At 38.4% G+C, this 18560-nt stretch overlaps 2 protein-coding genes, 2 long non-coding RNA genes and 1 pseudogene across 4 annotated transcripts; 4 read left to right on the top strand and 1 right to left on the bottom strand.

Annotated features, from left to right (window-relative positions):
* Window positions 1-680: 680 nt before the first annotated feature.
* On the top strand, window positions 681-1563 carry LOC136279853 (uncharacterized). Its single transcript, XR_010717026.1, has 3 exons — window positions 681-833; window positions 944-1212; window positions 1451-1563. It is a non-coding gene; the product is annotated as an uncharacterized lncRNA (long non-coding RNA).
* A 179-nt stretch (window positions 1564-1742) lies between these two features.
* LOC131774475 (pentraxin-related protein PTX3-like) lies at window positions 1743-7528 on the top strand. Its single transcript, XM_059090504.2, has 3 exons — window positions 1743-1792; window positions 4962-5187; window positions 6059-7528. Exons 2-3 carry the CDS (start codon window positions 4970-4972, stop codon window positions 6432-6434), a joined length of 594 nt encoding a protein of 197 aa, XP_058946487.2. The 5' UTR covers window positions 1743-1792; window positions 4962-4969; the 3' UTR covers window positions 6435-7528.
* Window positions 3007-3957, bottom strand: LOC131793301 (uncharacterized; annotated as a pseudogene).
* Window positions 7529-8817: 1289 nt separating the features above from the next.
* LOC131774467 (uncharacterized) lies at window positions 8818-9698 on the top strand. Its single transcript, XR_010716838.1, has 3 exons — window positions 8818-8945; window positions 9058-9320; window positions 9587-9698. It is a non-coding gene; the product is annotated as an uncharacterized lncRNA (long non-coding RNA).
* Window positions 9699-11186: 1488 nt separating this feature from the next.
* On the top strand, window positions 11187-18196 carry LOC131774474 (C-reactive protein 1.1-like). The gene is made up of 6 exons (XM_066163051.1): window positions 11187-11629; window positions 11738-12000; window positions 12267-12381; window positions 12551-12607; window positions 15999-16224; window positions 16989-18196. The coding sequence occupies exons 1-6, from the start codon at window positions 11455-11457 to the stop codon at window positions 17362-17364; spliced, it is 1212 nt and encodes a 403-aa protein (XP_066019148.1). The 5' UTR covers window positions 11187-11454; the 3' UTR covers window positions 17365-18196.
* Window positions 18197-18560: the final 364 nt, after the last annotated feature.

An 18560-nucleotide genomic window follows, 5' to 3' on the forward strand; every position in this document is an offset into this window, starting at 1 on the left:
AATTGATGACAAGCTATCGTGTCATTAACTGTTCAAGCAGATGTTTACAAAGCCCATGGAAAAGCTTAATGATGCGTGTCTGTGGCATTGCGAAATCGTTTATTACTATGAAAATCACTTATCTTCGAGCTTCAAGAATAAGATGGCTATTTCCTATTTATCTGCCAATTTTCTTCTTTGTTTGTTTGTATCGGCGAGTTGTTTGTAGACTTCAAAGGTTATCACATTTCTTCCCTTGCAGGAAAGACCTGTCATGTTGGAGCACTTTTCGATTGAGCAAAGTGCCAAAGAATTCAGAGTAAAAACAGGTTAAGAGCTTCCCAAATAACAAAAACCCACCAATTGCTGTCTTCAAACAATAAAGCTAGATACCTACAATAAAAAAAAATGTAATAAACAGACTGAAAGTTTCCGTGACAGCAGAATTAAAACGAGCTCAACTGGAGCTCTACTGGTCCATTAGTTTTCTCCTGAATTTACACATCAAAAGTTAGAGCGCTAATTGAATTGACAGCAACTAGAAAGAAAAATAAACCCAGGGGCGCTAGAAAACATTTGCAGAGGAAGACAAACAGGAGCAAATCAGGAGGCCAAACGCCTGAAAAAGAAAACAAATTAATAACTGATGACAAGATATCGTGTCATTAACCGAAGCAGTTGTTTGCAAAGCCCATTTAAAACGCTTAGTGTTGCGTATCTGTAGCATTACGAAATCGTGTATCACCATGAAAAGCTTTTTTCTTTGAGCTACAAGAATAAGATGGCTTCTTTCTATTTATCTGTCAACTTTCTTGCTCTAGTTGTATCGGCGAGTTCTGTGAAGACTTCAAAAGGTGTTGTCTTTCTTCCTTTTCGTTTTATTTATCACTGATATCCACATCGTCTTTTTGAGAAAGTCGAAACCATTTTAAATGGTAATTTTCATTTCTTTATAAAAACACAGGACAAATGCCAAACGTTGGGTTTGTCTTCACCAATTTCCTTGCTCACAAAGGCTACTATTTGAACGTTACAACTGTTGGTACAGAACTGGTCCAAGACTCCTTTGAGTGCGTGTTCAAGTGTCTGGAGAAGGATTCATGTTTGTCCTTCAACCTGGCAGATTTGGATGATAACATTGACAATCTGCTATGTGAACTGCTTCCATCTGACCATTACACCCATTCAGACAAGTTCATCACCAACCATCTTTGGTATCATCACAGTATTGCGGTAAAATTATTTTCCTTTTTCTACCTTATCTTTATCATCACGTTTTTTGTTATTGCTATTTTTCCATCCTAATAATAACTAAAATCGGTTGTAATCGTTTGAGCAAACTTTATTCAAGTGTTCAACGTTAATATGTCTCTCGTCGGAAGCCATTTTTAAGTCGTTTTATTGATCCGTCATCGAAGTTTTTTTAACTGTTTTTATCAAGGGCGTAAATAATTGATTTTCTCGGTTTTAGTCTCCCTGTTCGAGGTTGCCCTGTCAGAACAATGGAACTTGCGTACCTCTGTACCGGACAAACAGCTACAAGTGTCGCTGTACGAAAGCATACACAGGAAGCCACTGCGAAAACGGTAAAGGCTTTGGTTTCTAGAAAAAATATTTTCAAAAATATTTCTTGCCTTTCGTATCTGATTCCTACTGAGCCATCATTCATCGTCATTTTACTTCACACTGACCTGTTTTGACAAACATAAATTTTTTCCTATTATTATCAATTTTCTCCGCTGTTCTTCTATATCAGTTGGTAATGACTGCAGCTGTTCATCAGGACCAGAAGGAAAACAGAGATGCAAAATAGGTCAGTTAATATTCCACCTTCAAGTTAAGGTAGCTTGAAACAGCTTTCCGAGACACCTATACCGAATATCTATAAAAAAAAAACCCTAAAAAAGCGACTTTCCCTTTGCGAAGCCAAAGGAAATTCACTCGTGTTCACAAAATGATTAAAGTCTGAAGTAATGGCGTTTCAAGGAAACCACAATCCCGTTACATGGTTTTTTAGATCGATCTCGTAATACGAAGCCAATATCCAGCCATCTTGACCGAACAAGCTTTTTTAATAAAGGATTTATCTTGTAGAGAACGATTTCTCTTTATTTTGAAAGAATCAAGAATGAATTTTTGACCTCCAGAGCCGAAGAAGGAAGTCAGCTGTGTTTGTAGCACAATAAAGCCACGTCAGTCGTTTATGCTTTATTTGTTTTGTTTGTGGTGGTCCTCGGCCGATTTTTGCGACTCCACCGCCGGCATTGTCTAAAAATTGCTAACTCTGTTAGTCCGCTCGGGTAGCTAATGCGAACGATGGATTCGCTTCATATCGTCCACTGCCGCTGCCAGCGATATAACGCATGATTTCATGTGTTGTATTTTACTGTAGTTTTATCTACTTCGTTACGCGCTTAAAGCCAATTAAGTAAGAGAAGTTTGTTGTCATCCTACTATGGCGAAATAGAAATTATCTCAGAAGTGAAAATAAATTCTATTTGACGGCATGTTTTGAAAATTTTTTAAAATGACTGAGAACACGATGAAAATTCGTCAGATGAAACGCTATTACGACAAATTCAATAAACTTGATTTAGAGCTCAGACAATTTGCGTCACGCCAAATCCCCGATTGCAGAACGTCTACAAGAAATAAAATAAAACAAAATAAAAGTAAGCAAAAAACAAAAGGTAGAATAACATAAAAAAGGATATACATAATACAAACAGAAAATGAGATGCCACAAAAACCATCGAAACGGCCCAAGAGATACTGCCAAATCAGGAAAAACACAATAAAATAGCAAACGCGGAGTAAAAACAATTTGGCCCGGAACACGTACGGTCAAAACGACGATGCCAAATCAGGCAAAAGGTGCGAAACAAACGGAGGTCAGACTACTAAACAAAATGACACTGCCAAATCAGGCAAAACACAACGAGGGTAGACTAAAAGATCAGCAATGACAAGGTGAGGATTAGAGCTGAAAGAAAAGAGACGTGCATGGTAAACGAGGATGAAAAAAGCTCACCTAAAATCTACCCGCAACGCCAACATTCTGAATCTCGGGCAACCACTGAAAACCGAGGGACGCGCCTTGTAAATTTGCCTCTGGCCGGGACCTTCCAACAAGAGGTCTTCTATGCAAGGAAGCTCAAACCCTCCCTTAACAAAAGACTTGAACTGAGAAGAGCTGTCATGCAAAAAGGGCCAAAAATAGGCCGAAGGCCACTATGGGACGATCAAAGTGCCGAAGCCAGAGCACGACGAGAGAGCTCTAACAGAAGGGACGATGGCACTTACAGAAGGGCAGACCCAATTGCTCTCGTCTCGCCGATCCTGGGCCGAGGCGTCAACGCCGCAGCAGCCGGGGGAGGCGAATTTAGAATTGTAATGCGACGCAAACCGATCGATTGTGTGAGGGCCCCATTGGCGTCAATCACTCGAAATACAGAAGGGTTGACGGACCAGTCATCTTTGTCAACAAATCTGCTGAGAAGATCTGCCCTTTCATTAAGCGACCTTGGGATCCATTGCGCTTCCAGAACGATGCTGTTAACAAAACAGAGATTAAAAATGTCCATAGCCAGAGCCTGGAGATTAATTTTGGAGCTCCCGATAGCAACAATTCTGGCGGCGCCCTAATTATCAGTAAAGATTTTAACTCTCTTGTGTTTCAATCGAGCAACGTAGGAAAGCAACACGAAATAAATAGCTTTCAGTTCGCGGAACTTTGGCCGATATCTTCGGGTTCCCACATGCCGCTGATAACGGTGCCGTCTAGAGAAGCTGAAAAACCTCCGAAAGCTACTAATCACTTGTGTCGGAAAACATTACGGTGTGGGTCGCTGATGGTGGCCTTATAGAATAACCGTTGAGGCAATCGATGTTGCAAGACCAAACGTACCGCAGATATTTTGATACTCTGTTCAACCACCTTCTCATCAATGAAGCTGGTGGACGGACACTCGAAAACATTTACGGCGGTGGCAGGTTGAAGGCAAGACTCAGAAAAAACAGTCACTCATGCAAACGTGTCATCTTTTAGAAAAAGTTCGGATATAACGCGCCCTGTCATTGGTAGAAAGAGCGTGCTCTATCAGAGTACAAAACATGGAGCTGAGCGCCAATTTCTTCTATGCTTGACCATTTTCCGGACTTCTCTTTAGCCTTTTTTTTTCGTGAACTGTCCGACTTTTGAAGGTTTTCACGTAAGCTTAGGTACGGTAATAAACATCAAACACATCTAACACACGTATAGTATATATAGTTTCGTGTTCACAAAGTTTCAATAGTTTCGTCTTCAAAGAAGTGGGGAGAAACACTCCTCTACGTCTTGTGTATCTCCTTACACTTCTTTCCTGCTCTAGCCTCTTCCTCCGTGCTTTACAACAGAATGGAGCACAGTCAAGGCCTTTCTATTTGTTAATTAGTATAGCTATCGGATAATTACAGAGATGTGTAACTTACTCCCAAACACTCTTTATAGCGAATGAGGTCAAAAAGTGGTGGTTTAGTACACACGCACACACTTGGCTGCACCCAAACACAAAAGAGGTGAATGGGCTAAGAGACGCGTCCTACATTCTATTCACTAGTGAATGATAACTTCGTGTTTTGACTTCTTTACCCTATGCAATAACCATGACGCGTAAACGACGATCTTCATATTCTACATTGTTAATTACATTATGGCCTTAGATAGTTGACGAGAGCGCACCCGAACCAGCTACCTTGCAAAGAAACTGGGGGCAAATTACAAGTTACCTGGGTAGAACTGCGGGTCGTTCAAAGCTTGGCAACAAGACGGGATTGACTCTTATTCTATGTTGCTACAATTGAACACTGTGCGGCATTCTTGAAGAACGCTAGAACATTTATACAAATAGTGCATACTTCTAAATAGGAAAATTTAATTAAAGAAAGCGCAGTTGCTCAAACAACTGTCTAAAAATTTTTGCAAATCATTTCCTCTGTTCTAGAGTACCTTATGGTGTTTCCGGAGCTGCGTTCTACAGAAAATTACGCCATGAAGCATCCAGCCATAACTTCAGATCTCAGCCAGTTGTCGTCGTGTTTTTTTATCAAACTTGTTCAAGACCAAGGGAAGCAGATATTCGTCAGCTATGCCAGTGAACATGACAATGACATGATTTTCGAAATTCATCCAACATTGACACTATTTTATGTTGGCAACAATCCGTTCGGGTAATGCTGCGTATATTAGAATTAGAAGTCAGTTGAGGAATTTCTTATTCGAGCCACAATAAGTTACTATACAGGAAATGCTACGATCGACTTCTTCCTAACGCTTGGAGAGAGAAAGTTAAACATACAAACAAACGGATAGCGTTAAGCTTCTTTATCTTTCCTTATCATGATTTAAATACCAAATATGTTAATCTTTGACAAAAACAGATCTAGAAGTATTTTCCTGTGGCATTGCATATAAATATTCGGATCCTTTTTAAAATATGATTTAGATCCCTCTGCTCAATAGGGCTCAACAGTCGTCTTTAAAGTGACGAGGACTCGCTTATTACGGTTCTAGCCGTAAAAGGATGAGGTTTCTTAACCGACTCGGCTTTCAAAATAGTAGCTCAGATGATACGTTGATTTAAACATTTTATAAGTAGAGAAATTTTTTTCGTCTTGTCACGAGCGTGGGACAAAGAAAAAAATTCTGAGTTCCCATGAGGAATCGAGCCTCAAACCTTCGGATTCCGCGCTCTGAGCCACAGAGATTCTACTGTGAGTGAGATCTCTATTTTATGAGTAATTGCATGAATAAGAGATTGACTGAATGAATGAAAACACTGAACAAATCGAAGCTTGAATGTATGAATGATTAAGTCATTGATAAACGATTGATTGACTGACTGACAAGCCTCTTACATATTACTATAAACTGACTGCCTACGGACTAACAGACTGAATAACTCTCTTGACTAACTTAGTGACAATGAAAAAGGAAGGTCTTGAATGATCAAATATATTTTATATTGTTTGTTTTTTGTCTTGTTTTTTGTTTTGTTTTGCTTTGTTTCGTTTATTGTTTTTTTTGTTTTTTTTTTTCCAGTTTTACCTCGACAAATCTCTACGATGATACCTGGCAACACCTGTGTCTCACCTGGGAAAACACTCAAGGAGTAATGAAACTCTATAAAGATGGTCAATTTACAGAACAGGTAACGAATCATGCCACTAAGAATTACGCACTTAAGGCTGGCGGCTTCCTGGTGCTTGGACAAGAGCAAGACTCTATTGGCGGAGGTTTTCATGTTAACCAAACCTTTCATGGCCGATTGGCAAGTTTCAACATCTGGGATAAAGTTCTGTCCGAAAGCGACATTGCCGCTCAGTACACAAATTGCAGCATACCTTATGGTTCTGTTATTAACTGGTCTGTATTCAAAAATCTTACTCGTGGCAATGTTGCAGTTGAAGACCCGTGAACTACATTGGTCAGTGATCAAAACTCTTGCAGAGCCAAAAAGCATAAATCGCGTTATGTAAATACCTAATATTAGTGAATATACCATATGCATGGCATAGTACTAAAATAGATACCAAAGCTGTTAGTTAGCCAGTTATTTGGAAAATACTTCAGTCATTTATTTATTCACATATTTACTTAGTTTTTTGATAAATGTATTGAAATAAGAGGTAAATTTTTTAGGTGACCGGTGTCTGCCATAAAGTTAACGCAGCTCATGGTAATGTTGCAGTTGAAGAGCCCTGAACTGCATTGGTCAGTGATCAAAACTCTTGCAGAGCCTAAAATCGTAACTCGCGTGATGTAAATTCCTAATATTAGTGAATGTACCATATGCATGGCTTATTACTATAATAGATACCAAAACATGAGAAGATATTTCGTTGAAACGCTGCTTTTGGCCACTTATTTGGAAAACATGTCATTTTTTTACTCACCTATTTACTCAGTTGTTTGATGAAACATTAAAATAAGATGTAAATTTTTAGGTGACCGGTGTTTGTCATAAAGTTAAGACAGTTACTCGTTTTATTGTAAGCAGCCTTAACAACATAAAACTTTTCTTCTCTGTTCTAAGTCATTCATGACACTTGAGAAGAAGTTTCGAGGTTTCAAGATCCCAAAGAAATTTCAAACATTAAGAGGCTGACAAGACGAGCGCTAATACTTTGAATGTGCGCCAATGAAAGTCTTCTAGAATGATAATCGCATATGCCCTGGTGCTTCGCATAGGGTGCGACATTGCCGCTCAGTACACAAATGCAGCGTACCTCATGGTTCTGTTCTTAACTGGTCTGCATTCAAAAATCTTACTCATGGCAATGTCACAGTTAAATAGCCGTGGACTGCATTGGTCAGTGATCAAAACTCTTGTAGAGCCTAAAATCATAACTCGCCTAATGTAAATTCCTAATATTAGTGAATGTACTATATGCATGGCATAGCACTAAAATAGATACAAAAATATCAAATGATTTTTAGTTCAAATGCTACTTTTGACCAGTTCTTTGAAAACATTTCATTTATTTATTCACCTATTTACTCAGTAAAATGCTTCCGGTAGTCTAGAAAATTCCAGTGTGCTATAAATGGAGGCAAGGGGTGGGGGGGGGGGGGGGAACAAAACAAGGTTTGATGTATCAAACTGTTAGAGCGAAAGTTTAACTGTTGGCTGGCCTACATTTTTAATTTTATCTGTATGAAGACCCCGTCCCCTCTTCCCCCTCCCCCCCTACCCCATCTAGGACCTTGCATTACATCTCTTCTGTATTGTTTTACCTGAAAACTACATTTATCTTAGCCAATCAGAATAAAGATTTTTTTTTAATGTTTTCAATGCAAATCGTAAGGCTCAAGATGGAGCTTTTTCAATTGAGCGTCGTAAAACCGTGGAAACAAACCTGTTAAAGGAAAGTTTAAAACGTGCCTAAAGAAATAACAAAAACCCACCCAGCGCTGTTTGCAAGCAATAAAGCTAGACAAGTACAAAAAAAATTGAATAAACAGACGCTCCATTATTTCCTGAATCTTTCCGTGACAGCAGAATTGGAACGAGCTGATTTCAATAACTGAAACTGTTTTGTACCATTACCTATCTCCTGAATTTACAAACAAAAAGTAGAGCGCACTAAAACCATAGCAACTAGGAAAAAGAAAGATAACGAAACCCAGGGGCACTATAAAACATTTACAGAGGAAGACAAATAAGAGCAAAACAGGAAACCAAACCCCCGAAAAAGGAAAACAAAATAATAATTGATGACAAAAGATATCGTGTCATTAACTGTTCAAGCAGATGTTTGCAAAGCCCATGGAAAAGCCTAATGTTGCGTGTCTATGGCATTGCGAAATCGTTTATCACCATGAAAATCACTTGTCTTTGAGCTTCAAGAATAACATGGCTTTTTTTCTATGTATCTGTCAATTTTCTTGTTTGCTTGTATCGGCGAGTTGTGCGCAGACTTCAAAAATCATATTTCTTCCCTTGCAGGAAAGACCTGTCATGTTGGAGCACTTTTCGATTATTGTTCCCGTTATTTTCTGAAACTTTCCGTGACAGCAGAATTAAAACGAGCTCAACTGGAGCTCTACTGATCCATTATTTTTCTCCTGAATTTACAATCAAAACCTAGAGCGCTAAAATAACAGGAACTAGAGAGAGAAATAGAGAAACCCAGGGGTGCTAGAAAACATTTCCAGGGGAAGACAAACAGGAGTAAATCAGGAGGCCAAACGCCTGAAAAAGAAAACAAATTAATAACTAATGACAAGACATCGTGTCATAACAGAAGAAGATGTTTGCAAAGCCCACGTAAAAAACTTAATGTTGCGTGTCTGTGGCATTACGAAATCGTGTACCACCATGAAAATCATTTCTCTTTGAGCTACAAGAATATGATGGCTTTTTTCTATTTATCTGCCAATTTTCTTGCTCCGGTTGTATCGGCGAGTTCTGTGAAGACTTCAAAAGGTGTTGTTTTTCTTCCTTTTTGCTTTTTGCCTGATATCTACATCATCTTTTTAAGAAAGTATAAGTGGAAACCATTTTAATTGGTCATATTCATTTCTTTATCAAAACACAGGACAAACGCCAACCGTTGGGTTTGTCTTCGCTAATTTCCTTGCCCACAAAGGCTACTATTTGAACATTACAACTGTTGGTACAGAACTGGTTCAAGACTCCTCTGAGTGCGTGTTCAAGTGTCTGGAGAAGGATCCATGTTTGTCCTTCAACCTGGCAGATTTGGATGATAAGAAGAATCTATGTGAACTGCTTCCATCTGACCATTACACCCATTCAGACAAGTTCATCACTAACCATCTTTGGTATCACTACAGTATTGTGGTAAAAATTATTTTTCTTTTTCTACTTTATCTTATTATCACGTTTTATTATCATTATCATTATTTCATCCTAAGAATAACTATAATCGGTTGGAATCGTTTGAGCAAATTTTATTCAACTGTTTAACATTAATATATCTCTCTATGGCTTTATCTTTACTTTTTTATTCCTCGCAAGCCATTTTAAGTCGTTTTACTGACCCGTAATCGTAGTTTGTTTAACTGGTTTTTATCAAGGGAGTAAGTGATTGATTTTCTTGGTTTTAGTCTCCTTGCTCGAGGTTGCCCTGTCAAAACAATGGAACTTGTGTACCTCTGTACCGGACAAACAGCTACAAGTGTCGCTGTACGAAAGCATACACAGGAAGCCACTGCGAAAAAGGTAAAGTTCTGTTTTCTAAAACAATAATTCCAAAAGTTTTTCGCCTGCATGCTTGTCGTATCTGATTCCTACCGAGCCATCATTTGTGTTTTTCATCAAACTTGTTCCAGACCAATAAATTCAAATGGTCTTCAGCTCTGCCACTGAACAAGACTTCAGTGCTATGGCTGTCGAAATTCATCCAGCAAAAACATATATCATTGTTGGTGACGAACTTTTTTTAATAATGTGGTATTGATTTTTGAAAACTGGGTCGACGAAGAAAGAAATTTAAACATGCAAACTAACGAAAAATGTTGGCTTCTTTCTGTTTTCTTAGCATTAACAAAATTTAAAATGTGTTAAACTATTGCTAAAACAAATTTAGACTTACGCATTTTTCTAACGCTTTGCAGATAACGTTTGGATCCTTTTGGGGAAATATGACTCGGATCAATATGCTAACTAGGGCACAAAAGTTTTTCAATTGTCGAAGGTTCGCATTTTACGGTTCTAGCCCTAAAAGGACGAGATTTCTTAACCTACCCGGCTTTTGAAATAGTAGCTAACTCAAAGAAAGACACTACTTTGATAAAACAATAATAATAATAATAATGGAAACAATGAGAATTCGATAGTTGACATTCCATGAGGTGGCTCTTCTTGTCCACTGCTTCCAAGTCGAATTGGAATGTAGAAATTTTGGTTTTATGTGGAGGGAGTTTTATGCCTCGTAGCAAAACTTTTCATGGCCGATTGGCAAGTGTCAACATCTAGGCTAAGGTTCTTTCCGAAAGCGACATTGCCGCTCAGTACACAAATTGCAGCTTACCTCATGGTTCTTTTCTTAACTGGTCTGCATTCAATAATCTTACTCATGGCAATGTCACAGTTGAAGAGCCCTGAACTACATTGGTCAATGATCAAAACTTCTGCAGAGCCTAAAATCAAAGCTCACGTGATATAAATTCTTAATATTAGTGAATGTACCATATGCATGGCATAGTTCTAAAATAGATACCAAAATACGGAATGATATTTCGTTGAAACGCTGCTTTTAACCAGTTATTTGGAAAACATTTCATTCATCTATTCACCTATTAACTTAGTAAAATGCTTGCAGTAGTCTAGAAAATTCCAGAGCAAAATGTACAGAATCCGAAAATTCTGCTATTGACATCGTAGTTTAAGAATTAGGGAATGTGCTAATGTGTGTAGAGGGGGGTGGGGGAGGGAGGGCTATGACATGGTTTGATGTATTAAACTGTCAGATCGAAAGTTTAACTGTTGGCTGGCCTACATTTTTAATGTTAGCTTTATGAAGACAGTGGAAGGGTTTCCTAAATAACAATAGCCCACCGAGCGCTGTCTTCAAACAATAAAGCTAGATAAGTTCAATTAAAAAAGCTTCACTAAACAGACGCTTTATTATTTCCTGAAACTTTCCGTGACAGCAGAATTAAAACGAGCTGAAGTGGAGCTCTACTGGTTTATCATTTTCTCCTGAATTTACAAATCAAAAACTAGAGCGCTAAAATAGCAGCAACTAGGAAAAAAATAAGGAACCCAGGCACGCTTTAAAAAATTTCCAGAGGAAGACAAACAAGAGCAATACAGGAGGTCAAACGCCTAGAAAAAAATTTACAGAGAAAGAAAACATTTTAAAAAACATTTACAGATAAAGACAAAAGGGAGCAAATTAGGAGGCCAAACCCCCAGAAAGGAGAACAAAATAATAATTGATGTCAAGATAACATGTCATTAACAGAAGCAGATGTTTGCAAAGCCCATGCAAAAGCTTTATGTTGCGTGTCTGTGGCATTACGAAATCGTGTATCACCATGAAAGTCATTTCTCTTTGAGCTACGAGAATAAGATGGCTTTTTTCTTTTTATCTGCCAATCTTCTTGCTCTGGTTGTATCGGCGAGTTCTGTGAAGACTTCAAAAGGTGAGGTCTTTCTTCCTTTCTGCTTTATTTTCCTGATATCTACATCGTCTTTTTGAGAAAGTCGAAACCATTTTAATTGGTAATTTTCATTTCTTTATCAAAACACAGGACAAACGCCAAACGTTGGGTTTGTCTTCACCAATTTCCTTGCTCACAAAGGCTACTATTTGAACGTTACAACTGTTGGTGCAGAACTGGTCCAAGACTCCCTTGAGTGCGTTTTCAAGTGTCTGGAGAAGGATCCATGTTTGTCCTTCAACCTGGCAGATTTGGATGATAAGAAGAATCTATGTGAACTGCTTCCATCTGACCATTACACCCATTCAGACAAGTTCATCACTAACCATCTTTGGTATCACTACAGTATTGTGGTAAAAATTATTTTTCTTTTTCTACTTTATCTTATTATCACGTTTTATTATCATTATTATTATTTCATCCTAAGAATAACTATAATCGGTTGGAATCGTTTGAGCAAATTTTATTCAACTGTTTAACATTAATATATCTCTCTATGGCTTTATCTTTACTTTTTTATTCCTCGCAAGCCATTTTAAGTCGTTTTACTGACCCGTAAACGTAGTTTGTTTAACTGGTTTTTATCAAGGGAGTAAGTGATTGATTTTCTTGGTTTTAGTCTCCTTGCTCGAGGTTGCCCTGTCAAAACAATGGAACTTGTGTACCTCTGTACCGGACAAACAGCTACAAGTGTCGCTGTACGAAAGCATACACAGGAAGCCACTGCGAAAAAGGTAAAGTTCTGTCTTTAAAACAATAATTCCAAAAGTTTTTCGCCTGCATGCTTGTCGTATCTGATTCCTACCGAGCCATCATTTGTCGTCACTTTACTTCACACCGACTTGTTTTTGCAAACATAAATTTTCCCATTTTACTTAATTTTCTCTATTCTTTTTACATCAGTTGATAATGACTGCAGCTGCTCATCAGGACCAGAAGGAAAACAGAGATGCAAAATAGGTCAGTTAGTACTCCACCTTGAATTAAGATAGCTTGAAACAGTTTTCCAAAACACCTATACCGGAAGCGCTAAAAAGCGACCCTCCCTTTACGAAGTCCAACGAAATTCACTCTTGTTCACAATATGTTTAAAAATTTGAAGTAATGGGCGTTTCAAGGCAACCACAATTGATATGCTAATACATGGGGAATTCTCGTTATGGCTGTTTAAAAAAATCATGACTCCGTTGAATTAACTCTTCACAGTAAAAGCAAGCTCCACATCAAGTTTTACTAAATATATTACAATAATCTTACATCTGACAAATTCTCAATGGGTTCTGAGCTATTGTGTTAAATTTAAACCATTTCCTCGTATCGACAAGAAACCACAAACTAGCCAATTAAGGGTACTTTTTTATCATTACATCACCCGTTCACTAACTGATATTGTTTTGTTTTGTTTCGGAAATGGCTCAATAACATTTGTCCTAATTTGGCTTTCTTGAAATACAGAACTGTGCATTACTTCAGAATCAAGAATGACTTTTTGACTTCGAGAGCCGAGAGAGAAAGCCAACTGTGTTTGTAGCACAATAAATCCACGATTGTAGTTTATGTTTTCTTCGTTTTGTCTGTCCTCTGCCGATTTTTGCGACTCTACCGCCGGCAGTTTCCAAAAATTGCGAACTCTGTTAGTCCGCTCGGGCAGCTAATTCGAACTCAGGATTCGCTTCATATGTCCACAGGCGCTGCCAGCGATATAACGCATGATTTCATGTATTGTATTTTACCGTAGTTTTATCTCCTCCGTTACGCGCTCAGTGCGAATTGATTAACAGAACTTTTTCATTATCCTACTATGGCAAAATAGAAATGATCTTGGAAGTGAAAATTCAATTTGACACCATGGTTTTAAAAAGTTTTGTAATGGCTAACGTTAAAAATTCGTCAGATGAAACGTTATGGCGACAAATTCAATAAACGTGATTTAGAGCTCGGTATATGATTAAAAAATCAATAATTTCGCCTAGAAGCTGAAAAATTAAGAGTAATTTTGAAAGAGCTAAATTTAATTGGTTGATATTTTCTCAAATGCGAGTATATGGCTGAGAAAACATTTTCCTGAAGTTGAGGAAAAAAATCTATCGAAGATTCTTCGAGATCAACCCAAAAACCTCTCAAAAGGTATTTCCCCATAACATAAGCATATCAGTAGTGACACCCGCTACATTTGGTGAACCCAACTGTGAAATTTGTTCGACTGTGAAAAGGGAAATTTTCTTTTGAGCGCTTTGAACGCAGTCGCCAGGTGTCTAGGAAAACAGAAGACCTTCCACTCGGATGAAACCAAATTTACCTATGCTCACAGAGCCAGCACAGCGGTCATAAGCCGTGCATGCGCAAGGGGATCAGTTTTTACCAGGTGCGTGCCAATTTCCCACGCAAAGGCCAAAAGGAATACATAATAAACAATCGCTGACACGAAAAATACGCGGAAAAAATTAGTGAAACTGTTATAGAAATCTGTAGAAAGATGCAAAAGGATGGAAAAGGAAACTTCAAGACTTTTTAGAACCCAAAACATATTTAATCATGGAAAGGGGCGTTAGTTTAGAGAGACTGTATTACTGCGTCGCTGGGAGAGTATAACAAGGTAATTTGGTATTATCAACTGAGTTGATAACGTATACTGGCCGACAAATAAGACTTTCAAAGCTGACGTTTGGAGCGTTGGCCCTTGGTCAGAGCTAAGGGCTTAACTCTTAACAGTGGTCAGTTTATGTTATCAGCTCAGTTGATGATACCAACTTACTTAATAATGTGTTTCCTGTTAATTTACCATTTTGATTTGAACTTTATCAAAAACGGTATACACCTAAACTTACAATTTTCTGTGGTGGTTTAAAGCTTCTACTAAACAAATTGGTTCTGACAACTTGAAAGAACGATACCCAACCAATACTACAGTCGCACTTGCATAGACGTTTGCGCGCTCTGTTGACCGCGCCACTCTCTGGAAAAGTACAAGCAACAAAAATCCTGTTTTTATTCCTCTAAGCTACGTCTGAGAGGATAAAAACTATTAAAATATGATTAGCTTGCGGTGTGGACGGTGCTTGGTAACAAATTTTCCGTATTTCGACAAAATTAAGTTTATAAAATCCGTTCAACCACCTTCTCATCAATGAAGATGGTGGACGAACACTCGAAAACATTAACGGCGGTAGCAGGTTGAAGGCAGAACTCAGAAAAAATAGTTAATTATGCAAACGTATCATCTTTTAGAAAAAAGTTCGGATATAACGCACGCTATCATTGGTAGAAAGAGCGTACTATATCAGAGTACAAAACACGGAGCTGAGCTAAAACTCTCACACCATCTGCCAATTTTTACTATACCCGACCAATTTCCGGACTTCTCTCTAGCTTTTTTTCATTAATTGAAAGTGAAAATTCGTAACAAGTGAGCCGGTAAGTAGCAACAGATGAGCCAAAAAAAGGTTTTTAAACATGCCAAGCGCCATAACTGACGTTACTATGACGTGAGACGAAAATCTTCAAAGGGGAAACGAAATGAACTTTTTTCCGAGTTTTAGAGGTTTTCACGTAAACTTACATACGGTAATAAACATAAAACACGTCTAATACCCGTATAGTATACATAGTTTCGTGTTCACAAAGTTTTTACAGTTTCGTCTTCAAAGAAGTGGGGGGGGGGGGGGGGGGACACACTCCACTACGTCTTGTGTGTCAACCTATACTTCTATCGTGCTCTAGCCACTTTCTCCGCACTTTACAACAGAACAGGACAGGCCTATCTATTTGTTCATTATTATGACTATCGGATAATTATAGAACTGAGTGACTTAATCACAGGCGCACTTTATAGCGAATGAGGTAAACGTCGTAGTGTAGTAACGAAGGCAAAAAGTAGCAACAAACGCGCGCGGCACACACGGACACACCCAGACGCAAACACAAAAGAGGTCAATAGGCTAAGAGACTATTCACTAGTGGGTGACAACTTCCTGTTTTGCTTTCTTCACCCTATGCAATAACCACGACATCTATACGACGATCTTCATATTTTGCATTATTAATAATTACATTATGGCCTTAAATAGTTGATGAAGACGCAACCCGAACCCACTACCTTACAAAGAAAGCGAGGGCAAACTATCAGTTGCGGGTTGTACAATACTTGACAACAAGGCGGCATTGAGTCTTATTCTATGTTGCTGACAATCGAACACTGTCATACTATCGTCCCCGATAAATGTGCGGCATTTTTGAAGAACACTAGAAGACATACAAATACTAGATCCTTCTGAGGAAGGAAATTAATTGAAGAAAGCGCAGTTGCTCAAACAACTGTCTAAATCTCTGCAATTCATTTCTTCTGTTATAGAGTACCTCATGGTGTTTCCGGAGCCGCGTTCTACCGAAAATTACGCCATGAAGAATCCAGCCATAGCTTCAGATCTCAACCAGTTGTCGCTGTGTTTTTTCATCAAGCTTGTTCAAGACCAAGGGGCTCAGACAGTCGTCAGCTATGCCAAAAAACATCAAAATGAGATCCTTGTCGAAATTTATCCAACACGAACAGATGTTTATGTTGACAACAACTTGTTCCGGTAATGCTGCCTATATTTTTTTAAAGTCGGACGGGGTATTTCTTAATCGAGCCACGATAAATCATGATAGGGGAAGTGCTACGATCGGCTTCTTCCTCCTAGCGTTAATGTCTAAACCTTTGCGGAAAGGAAGAAAGTTAAATATACAAACACTCAAACGGAAAGCGTCGGGCCTCTTTCTCTTTTCTTATCGTGATTTTAATACTAGGTATGTTAATCTTTGACCAAAACAAATCTAGACGTATTTTCCTTACGCTTTGCAAATAACTATTCGGGTCCTTGTTTAAAATTTGATTTAGATCACATTGCTCAATAGGACATTTAAATCTTTCGAGTAACGAGGACTCGCTTATTGTGGTTCTAACCATAAAAGGATGAGGTTTTTTAACCGACCCGGCTTTCGAAATAGTAGCTCAGATCATACTTTTGATATAGCAAAGATGAAATTAAGAGATTGACCGAATGAATGCAATTAATGCAATGAATGAATTAAAGCAAAGAACGAATGGAAGCTTGAAGATTGACTGACTGACAGGTCACTGGTCAACTTGCTGACAGACCCACTGGTTGACAGATTGACCGACTGACAGGCCACTTACATATAACTTTAAACTGACTGACTACTGACTGACAGACTGAATGACTCTGCTAACTGACCTAGTGACAATGAAAAAGGAGGGTCTTAAATGATCGAATATAATTAATATTCTTTGCTTTTGTTTTGTTTTGTTTTGTTCTGGTTTTTGTTCTTTTTTTTTCTTCAGGTTTACCGCGACAAATCTCTATGATGATACCTGGCAACACCTGTGTCTCACCTGGGAAAACACTCAAGGAGTAACGAAGCTCTATAAAGATGGCCAATTTGCCGGACAGGTAACAAATAATGCCACTGAGAACTTCACACTTACGGCTGGCGGCTCCCTGGTGCTTGGACAAGACCAAGATTCTATTGGCGGAGGTTTTCATGTTGAAGAAACTTTTCATGGCCGATTGGCAAGTGTCAACATGTGGGATAAAGTTCTGTCCGAAAGCGACATTGCCGCTCAGTATACAAATTGCAGCGTACCTCATGGTTCTGTTCTTAACTGGTCCGTATTCAAAAATGTTACTCATGGCAATGTCACAGTTGAAGAGCCTTGACCTAAATTGTTTAGAGATCAAACACTCTAGACTTGATGTAAAATTCCTTATGTTAGAGTATATATTATAGGCATGACTGAATCACGTGGTGTAACTATGAAATAGATAACGAAAGTCAAAAAAGCATGATGGAATTAAGCAAATAAAACTTCAGGGACAGAGATGTATGTTCCTGATCCAGGCCTAGAATATGTGATCTCCGCTAAAATTATTTATAGATTGTCCTACGCACGAACAGGTCGGTATGGGGCTAACCTCAATAGTATGCATAGAGTTAGGAAAGGAACTGGTATCTGACTCGGAGCTCGAAGTACTGTTTGAATGTTTGACTTTCCAATTTTGAAGCCACTATTGTTTCCGGCGTAAGTGGAAAGTTCTAGAACAGTTTCAATTGAGGCAGTTTGAAATATTGAAAACATGAAAAAGGATAAACTGTGAAAGCTTTCTCTTTTCAAAAAACTCTTACTGCACTGCTTGTACTATTTAAAAGCATTTAAACATCTTTAAACGTTTACGAATTTCTCTCCGCTTTTTCAGTTTCTGGCATCTATTTCGTGTATAGCATAATGATAAAAATAAAAATAATAATAACAATAGGAATCAGAAACAGCTGCTGTTACAACGATTCAAAAGGTCTTTATGCTGGGATCTGCGCGAATCCTCAGAAGGGTGTTTAGTGTATGAACAGAATGATCGACTTAAGTGACTGATGCCCTAGGTGCATGGTTTGCGTCCGGCTGATGCACAAGAATGTAAATATATATAAATGTAAATAATAACCAATAATAATCATTATCATAATCATAATCATAATAAAAATCGTAATAATGAGAACAAAAAGAATTTGATGATTGACATTCCAAGAGGTGGCTCTTCTTGTCCACTGTTTTCAAGTCGAATTGGAATGTGGAGTTTTGGTTTTTTGTGAAGGGAGAAAAGCCCTCGTAGCAAGGACGTGGACCAAAAATAAACTCAACCCACATGTGGCGCCAGCAGGTCCAGGAATCGACACCGGGCTGCAACGGTAGGAGGACTATGAATACTCTCACCACTGTGTCATCTCCACTCCCTAATTTGACTTTAGTGACATTAGTGATTGAGAGCCTCTTTGCTCCTCGCAGTCGTAAATAGAAAAAATGATGTAGGCTGATGTAGGCCAGGCCAAACGCACGTGACGTTTCAACGCCAGATCTTGC

The sequence above is a fragment of the Pocillopora verrucosa genome, chromosome 3, assembly GCF_036669915.1.
Source record: "Pocillopora verrucosa isolate sample1 chromosome 3, ASM3666991v2, whole genome shotgun sequence".
Lineage (NCBI taxonomy): Eukaryota > Metazoa > Cnidaria > Anthozoa > Scleractinia > Pocilloporidae > Pocillopora > Pocillopora verrucosa.

Coding starts and splice junctions, on each gene's coding strand:
- LOC131774475 (XM_059090504.2), top strand. CDS start 4,970: ATGGTGTTTCCGGAGCTGCGTTCTACAGAAAATTACGCCATGAAGCAT. Junction 5,188..6,058: donor GTTGGCAACAATCCGTTCGG/GTAATGCTGCGT, acceptor TTTTTTTTCCAG/TTTTACCTCGACAAATCTCT.
- LOC131774474 (XM_066163051.1), top strand. CDS start 11,455: ATGTTTGCAAAGCCCATGCAAAAGCTTTATGTTGCGTGTCTGTGGCAT. Junction 11,630..11,737: donor TTCTGTGAAGACTTCAAAAG/GTGAGGTCTTTC, acceptor ATCAAAACACAG/GACAAACGCCAAACGTTGGG. Junction 12,001..12,266: donor GGTATCACTACAGTATTGTG/GTAAAAATTATT, acceptor TCTTGGTTTTAG/TCTCCTTGCTCGAGGTTGCC.